We start from the raw sequence: 8,629 nt of genomic DNA on the forward strand, positions 1-8,629 counted from the left end.
GAGGGTCTTATCTAGCGGAACGATAGGTCATTGCAACATATATATATTTTTTAACTACAATTGTTCAGATTAAGCTGATCTGCAACGCGCCGGGAACTACGTCATCACGTTGAAAGGTCACGCTCGATGTCGCCGGCGCCGGTGTTCTGACGATTCATGCTACCCATCGAGATGTGCTACTTACTGGTTATGCGCATGTGCAGACTCATTTTTCTTCTGCTTACCACGCCCATAAATATATGCATCCTTGCTGTGGAGACTTGTAGGAAACTTTGACAGGTCAAAGATGAATATTTGATGATAATTTTTACTTTTCACACCGTTTTAAAAATAAAAACAGTACAGTATACTGTACTCTTAACTTCGAATTTTATTATAATTGTATTTCATATAATAATGTTATTTTTACTTGTTATATCAAAATTGATAATTGCTAGTTCATTTAAAATATTAAAATATGCTCCCCATACACTTACCCTGATTTAAATGAAATATCGATGTCATAATATTGTGAGATTTACACCATTATGGAAACAATAGAGAATGAATCAACATTCTCTGTGATCGATTCGCGGTTGGGTAGCATTTTTTGAGAAGGCAGCACAAATCGACAGACTCTGCTATTGATTCGCGCTACGGTAGCATTTTTCGACAAGGCAGCACAAATCGTCAGAACACCGGCGGAAGTACCGCCCCACTGTTTACAAAGCAACCAATACAATTTGAACTATCCTCCTTCGCACGGTCGATATAATGTGTTATGTGTATGCTAGGTCAAAGAGATGTGTTTTTAGTCTAGATTTGAACTGACAGACTGTGTCTGCTTCCCAAACAATGTTAGGAAGATTATTCCAAAATTTTGGTGCTACATAGGAAAAGGATCTACCGCCAGCAGTAAGCAATTTTGTAAGCAATCAGTTTGTAAGCAATCAGTAATATTTTAAAATGTACACAACGTTTAATAGGGAGCTGGGAGCCAATGCATTGTTGACAGAACCAGGCTAATATGGGTATACTTTATGCGCAAAGGAGCAACTGTGTCTAAAGTGCTGGAAAAGAGAGAGTCAAAAGTTTCTGTTGCAATATCGTGTTATTCTAAGCTATGTGGGATGCTGAGGAGATGAAACTAATCAGGAATATTATTAATAAAGCGATAGGTCTAACATATTTGTATCATGTAGTCGACTTTGCAGCCTTGGCTAAATGAAGAATACACAAGACTAGATAATGATCTGAGATGTCATCGCACTGCTGTAGAATTTCAATGGCATCAACATTGATTCCATGCGATAATATTAGATCTAGAGTATGATTACGACAATGAGTAGGTCCTGACACGTGTTGCTCCAATAGAGTTCAGAATGTCTTTAAATGCCAATCCCAATGCATCTTTTTCGTTATCTACATGTATATTAAATTCACCAACAATTAGGACTTTATCTCCAGCCAGTACTAACTCTGATAGAAAAACAGGAAATTCTTTGATAAAGTCTGTATGGTACCCTGGTGGACTGTATACAGTAGCCAGCACAAATCTCAAATGTGATTTATCATTTACACTAGATAGTGTTACAAGCACCAACACTTCAAAAGAAGTATATTTAAAACTAGACTTCTCAGTAATATTAATGATATTACTATAAATTACGGCAACACCCCCCCCCCCCCCACCCCCTTTGCCTTTTAGACGAGGATCATGTTTATAACTAATGTTGCTGGGTGGACTCATTTAAAGTAATGTAATCGTCTGGTTTTAGCAGTATTAGACAATATCTAATATATGTTGATGAATAAGTTAAATTTAGCAAATAAGAACAGCAAGGAATGATAGTAAATAGAGATTCAAACAGAAAACTATACGGAGCTTACAGACGCAGACCAGCAGCAAGGCAGACAGGAGCATTCGATAAAACAGGAGAATAACAGCGCTTGCAGGTGTTATATGCCCTCAGGTAAGGGGGTGGGGCCTTACCTGGCATTGGCTGCACGCTTCTGTCTGTCTAGCCAGACTTGGTGCAATTGGATGCTTCTGCAGAGGTCAGGTACGGATGCCCTTCCCATTGGTGGATCTCTCCACTCGATGTTTCAGAGAGCCGGGGTTATGATAGTAACCTATTGTTTTCTTCCGGGAATGAATACTTCACAATATTCCACATTTAAATAATTCCCGCTCAAGGCATATCAAAAAAGGAGGAGAGGCCTGGCCGCCTGGTTCAGTTGCATTAGTAGTGTGTTGAAACCATAGGTTGAAATAATGTGTTTTTGAACATTTAAGCATGAAAACCTATACTAGTAGACCCCAAAAACAAAACTAATACTTTATAGGTTCCCTTTAATAGGCCATAATAGGTCCCTTTTAACAGTATTAATATTATTCTCTTTTATTTTTTGTCATGTCTTTCTCTCCATGTAGGAGGCGTATTCTGTAGCGAGGCAGTTTAATTTGATTCCACCTGTGTGTGAACAGGCCGAGTATCATTTATTTCAGAGAGATAAAGTGGAGATGCAACTGCCAGAGCTTTACCATAAGATTGGTAAAAACAAACACATATTCTACATAAATACACACATATAAACACCCAAGATTAACCTTAAAATGGCCTTAAAATTTTATTAAAATATGTCTTGTACCGCAGGTGTTGGAGTAGTGTCCTGGTCTCCTCTGGCCTGTGGCATCATCACAGGAAAATATGAAAATGGCATCCCAGAATCTTCCAGAGCCTCTTTGAAGGTACTTTAATCTTGTGTCATGGCAGACATAATTTCCTCAAGACATAACGGTGGATATCTGTTGAGTAAACTGAACCATATCCAACAAGAAACAGTGCCAGATTTCTGTGTAAAGCAGATATATTCCAAAACAACTGAAGAACAAAACAAGAGTTAAACAGGACAGTCTGTCACTGGATGAAGTGATTTAGGAGCTCATATAGACCTTATACGGCAGAGAAACAAGTGTGCAGCCATCTTTAGAATTTTGTCATAAGGTGGATGTCATAAAAAATGTCAGTTGACCGGGAAGTTTTTAAAACGAGCGATTCATTCATAAATCCGTAAGATCTTACCTTCATGTGGTGGAAATACAAACCGGAAGACAGAACACAAAAAGCACAGTGCTGAAAAGAAGGGGGGGGGGGGGGGGGCTTCATAAGATCTATAGTTAATAAACTACACCTTAAATTAGTATCCAGCGATGAGGGTGGCAGGTCTGTCAGGGCAGGTTTGCTGTGGTTGTCTCACTTTCTCTCTCTCCGTGCAGCCTTATCAGTGGCTGAAGGAGAAGATTCTGAGTGAGGATGGCAGAAAGCAGCAGGCGAAGCTTAAGGAATTGACCCACATTGCTGAGAGGCTCAGCTGTACCCTGACACAACTTGCCATCGGTAGGTCAAAAGAACTTCAATCATTTTCACTTCAACTGTCACAATGTGCCACATATTATCAATGCCAGAGTGACTCAGACTGTTCTGTCATACGCAGTACAGACATGTGTAAAAGGCTGAATTTTATTTTATGCACATAACCCACAGGGCTTTAAAATCACCAAGTCTTTGAGTTGTTTCTGAATACTTTTTTGTTGTTGGATGCTAATACGTATTTTTACCTGTTTTTGAACAAATTAAATGGAACTCAATTTATTTAATCCCCATAAACTTGATCGCTTTATGAACTAAACCCAAACAACAAACCCAAAAACGATTATAAATGGACATGGCAACGATGTGCGAAGCAGCCTTACAAACAGAAACAAAACATGATGCATTTATATACGGTGGTTTATTTAAAATAAAGTCTTTGGCCTTTGTAATATTACTTTTGTCAAAAAAAGCGGATACCATACATGCGAGACGCCAGAACTTTGAAATGGCTACCATGCTGTCAATCATCGCAATTTCAGGGGTGAGTCGTGTTCCGTACTCACACACACGGAAGAATAATTTAGGGGACTCACTCCTGTATATAAATGTGGTTGGCACTCCTGACACTTTATAGTACGTGGCCGTATACTACTAAAATTACATACCTAATGAAAAAATAACTTGGCATGCTTTGGTTCATTTGGAAGCCTTTTTTTTACAGTTTTAATATATGTGTTTTAATAGAAGTTTATAGCTGTGGAGGGTAACATTTTAAATGGTTTAAAATTAGAAAATGGTGATTTTGTTCTATTTTTTATTTAGTAATAATAATAAATATTTTCTAAAAAATATTGTTTGCATTAATTGTTTTACATTTTATTTTATTGTGTATTTTTTATTAATATTTTAATTTAAACAGTGATAACAATGCAAAAAAAATTGTTAAAAAAGTACTGTTAAAAAGTCCTGTATGAACAAACCCTTGGCTGCAGTACCCGATCAAAATCCCACACGCTAAATTGAGATTCCAATAATTCACTGGCTTGAAACTTTCATACATATACTGTAGGACCAGACCACAGATCCCTCATACATCTATTCTCCATGTTCCTCTATAGCCTGGTGCCTCCGTAATGAAGGAGTGAGTTCGGTTCTCCTGGGGACCTCCAACCCTGCACAGCTCACTGAAAACCTGGGGGCGATACAGGCAAGAGATTTATCAAAACATCTCAAATACAGTCACACTGTGAAATCATAAGCTCTGGTGGCCTTTTACAGCTCTCTGCTCTTATCTCTTAACACCTTACTTCTGAATCTCACATGGTTCATTTACATTTAAAACATCAAAAACAGGATATTGCTTGATCCTATTTTTATGTGCTATGGCAAACTTTCACACACTGATGGAAGATCCAACTAAAGCCTCAGACAGAAGATGGTTTTACGTTTCTAGCTTTGTGGTTTTCAATCAGGGGCCTCAAAATTTAATATTTTAATTCACGCCCTCAGACCTGAAAAGGTCATGTATTTTTAAAAAAAAATCTTAATATTAAAATTGAATTAGGTAGAAATAGTTAATAATAAATATTTTTTAAATTCTTAATCAGCAAATCAGAAACAACTAGAAAACTTTTTGTTGTGGACAATAGGCAATGAAGTCAAAACGGTTGAGAACCACTGACTGAGGCTATCTTAAAGGGATAGTTCACCCAAAAATGAAAATTCTGTTCCAACCCCGTAAGACCTTCGTTCATCTTCGGAACACAGATTAAGATATTTTTGAAGTAATCTGAGAGCTGTATCACTCCTCCATATTAGTCCATAGGCTTCTTCAGGGATTGAACTTGCCGGCCTCAAAGTTATTAAAGACATCGTTAAAATAGTCCAAGTGACTACAGTGGCTCAATCTTAAGTTTATCAAGCGACTAGAATACTTTTTGTGCGCAAAAACAAACATAAATAACGACTTTATTTCAACTATTCATTTCCTTCTTTATGGGCCTCTAGTCAGTTAACTTAGTGTGATTCTGCAGAGCTACATCACATGTAGGCTCACTATTGGCCGACGCTGGTCATGTGGGTGATGCGTGTGACGTACAACAACAGAAGCTTACGCTGTTAAACTAGTAACCTGACTCGAGGCCTACAGAGAAGGAAATGAATAGTTGAAATAAAGTCGTTATTTTAGTTTTTTTTGCGCACAAAATGTATTCTCGTCGTTTGATAAATTTAAGATTGAGCCACTGTAGTCACTTGGACTATTTTAACGATATCTTTAATAACTTTTCGGGGCCGGCAAGTTCAATCCCCGAAGAAGCCTATGGAGGAGTGATCCAACTCTCAGATTTCATCAAAAATATCTTAATTCATGTTCTGAAGATGAACGAAGGTCTTACGGGGTTGGAACAACATGAGGGTGAGTAAATACTGACAGAATTTTCATTTTTGGGTGAACCATCCTTTTAAGGATCTTTCACATTGAGCGTGATTAAGCGACGCAATGACACTCTTGAATCGAAACAATAGACCCCTATGGGGATTTTTTTCTCCGTTCGGTGTGTCAATATTTCTCCCCGTCGTCCCGTGATGAAACGGGGCCAACCGATTAGATTTTAGTTTTAGATCACGTGCTTCGAGCCACACAAAAAGGCGAAATTAGTGGCACTATAGCACAGAAAGCAGTTTTGAAAACCAGTGTAAAAACCAAAAAAAGGTATACCGGCAGAGAGAAGAGAATGGATGTTGAGTTCTTGTTGGTCCTATCCCAAATGTCACACTTCATGTGCACTTGCGGTCTTGTGGGCTTGTGGAAGTGTGGACTCGGAGGAAGATCGCAAGGGCTTAGGATTCCATTTGGGACTGGGCCGTAATCATTCATGCCTGAGAACAGAGAACTTTTTGATAAATGTCACACGACTACAAAAAAAAAATAGACAAAAAAGAAGTTCTGTGGCAAGGAATTGCCGAGAAAATGGGAATCGATAGTGAGTTTAATATCTTAATAAAGTCGTAAGCATTATAGATTGTTTGTGTTTCTGGTGTAGTACCAAACTTTATTTATCTTAATTTACTGTTGTATGTTGTGCAGCGGACGAGGTTAAAGGGATAGTTCAGTAAGTTCACAACACAAAAGAAGATATTTTGAAGAATGTGGGTAACCAAACCATTGATGACTTCCATTGACTTCCATTGACATTGACTTCCATAGTATGGGGAACAAAATACTATGGAAGTCAATGTGGCCAATCAACTTTTTGGTTACCGACGTTCTTCAAAATAGCTTATTTTGTGTTCAGCATAAGAAAGAACAACTTGAGGGTGAGTAAATGATGGGAGAATTTTCATTTTTGGGCCAAAGGTTCAAATGTGTTAAAGCCTAGTGTGCAAGTGTTAAATGCATTTTCGGTCAGCGCCACCTATCGTTCAGGTGTTAATTTGTCCAAGTCAATCAATCGTTTCGCGCTTGGTGTGAAAGTACCGTTCATCGCCGATTCGCTTCGCTTTATTGCGTTTCGCTCAGTCTGAAAGGTCCTTTAGTCAAACTAGTTAGGTCTAGTATAGCAGCTATCATATTCTAAAAACCAGCTTGACCACTTTTAATGAAGTTGACACAAAAATAAAAGGAATCCATAATATTTTACTCTCATTTACTAAAATAAATAAATACAAAAAACATAAAATAAGAAATACATATATTTGTGATACACATGTGGGTGTGAATGATGAAAGAATTTTGAGTAAATTATTACGTTACTAATAGTCAGTAATGTTTTATTTTTGTGTAATAATAACTATAATGATTTTATGTTTGTATTCATTTTTTTCAATTAATTTTATTTTATAGCGAATTTTTTTTATTATTTAAAAAAATACACAATAAAATAATAATTATTTTTATCTTGTTTTATTTTTGTTTAACAATAGTAATAATGCATTTTTATGAAAAACATTTGAATGTTTATATTAAGTTTTAATTAATTTTATAGTGTATTTGTATTTTATTTTAATTTAAACCGTTTGATAAACAAAAAACAATTTTAACTTTGTCAAAAAAGTATTGTTAAAAAAAGTATAGTATAATGAATGATGAAAGAATTTTCATTTTGAGTAAATAATGACGTTGAGCTTTTGATTCTGTTGCCTGCATTTTTAATAGTTACATCATATGGATTACATTTTCACTTACAGGTTCTTACAAAGATCACCCCTCAAGTGGCCTCGGACATCGACAAAGTCCTGGGTAACCGTCCCCACAGTAAGAAGGACTACCATCACTAGGCCTTTCTGTGAACCTGTAAGCCTTGAGACTCAGGATGCCATGCCAGCCCTATTGTGTCGGCGGGTGTCCACAGTGTGTGATTCCCACCATTGTGTGTCTATGTCAACTTCTTCTGCAGAGAACCATTGTTACCATTACAGTAGAAATGCTAAAGTGTTATGCATGCTTCTGTTCGACCTAAACCTGAGCTCAACCTTGCATTAAAATCTCTGTGGAGACACACCTGGCTGTGAAGCACAGAAGGTCCTGGACTCCGTCATCCATGGGGTTTTGCAAACAGCTGTCCATCGCCCATATGTGCCGAAGTGAACGTGGTGTTGACCCTTGACCTCTGGATATTCATTCTAAAAAGGGGTGATTGACAGGCCCTGCTTACTGTCTATTGAAAAAAAAGTAAGGAAAACACACTGCATATCGCACTGAGAATGTAATGGCAAAGAACTGTGATATATGGCAGAGCAGCATGTGGAGTTGAACTGTGCAAGATGTGAGCAGCATTAGTAAAAATGTGTTGGATTAAAAAGCCATCAACAGCAAAGTGGGCTGTTATGATGTTTAAATGTTCTCCAAAAAGTTGCTCCATCCATCGTTGTTAGACTGTTTGTGTATGTTCCCTCTGTAATCCCTACAATTCGTGTCATGTCTAATCTGTTCAATAATTTCTTATTTCTCCGTTTTAAATGAACATTATAAAAGAAATTTTGTTTGTTTAAATGCTTTTCCAGTGATAAAGTTGATTAAAACCGATTAAAGACTTAAATGGTTGCTGCTGTTTTTGGTAAGTTTTGAACTGCTAAGGAGTAAGTTAGCCTAAATACTTGAAGTCGGAGAGGGATAAACTACACAACTACTAGTTAATGTCCAAGGAGTGGCAAAATGAATCAAAATGTTTACAAACATGAAAATAAGGAAGCTGTTAATGATTGAACTGTGCAAAGTGCTTTTAACATCAAAATAAAAATTTGCATCTCCAGGTTGTGTTTAATAATGAATG

General features: G+C 37.1%; 1 protein-coding gene across 3 annotated transcripts in view; it reads left to right on the forward strand.

Annotated features, from left to right (window-relative positions):
• The window catches only part of kcnab1b (potassium voltage-gated channel subfamily A regulatory beta subunit 1b), a 59,198-nt gene extending 50,590 nt beyond the window's left edge, over window positions 1–8,608 (forward strand). For 2 of the 3 annotated variants that reach the window (XM_077222351.1, XM_077222354.1), the window contains 5 exons: window positions 2,414–2,534; window positions 2,637–2,731; window positions 3,260–3,380; window positions 4,475–4,563; window positions 7,545–7,776. In XM_077222351.1, coding sequence (XP_077078466.1) covers window positions 2,414–2,534; window positions 2,637–2,731; window positions 3,260–3,380; window positions 4,475–4,563; window positions 7,545–7,634 — 516 coding nt within the window. In that variant the 3' untranslated portion in view covers window positions 7,635–7,776. Of the gene's footprint in view, window positions 1–2,413; window positions 2,535–2,636; window positions 2,732–3,259; window positions 3,381–4,474; window positions 4,564–7,544 lie in introns of all 3 variants that reach the window. The other variant, XM_077222353.1, reaches the window with a different exon arrangement.
• Window positions 8,609–8,629: the final 21 nt, after the last annotated feature.

Source organism: Siphateles boraxobius, unplaced genomic scaffold (genome assembly GCF_051911475.1).
Source record: "Siphateles boraxobius isolate OS27281-9 unplaced genomic scaffold, OSU_SipBor_1 86, whole genome shotgun sequence".
Lineage (NCBI taxonomy): Eukaryota > Metazoa > Chordata > Actinopteri > Cypriniformes > Leuciscidae > Siphateles > Siphateles boraxobius.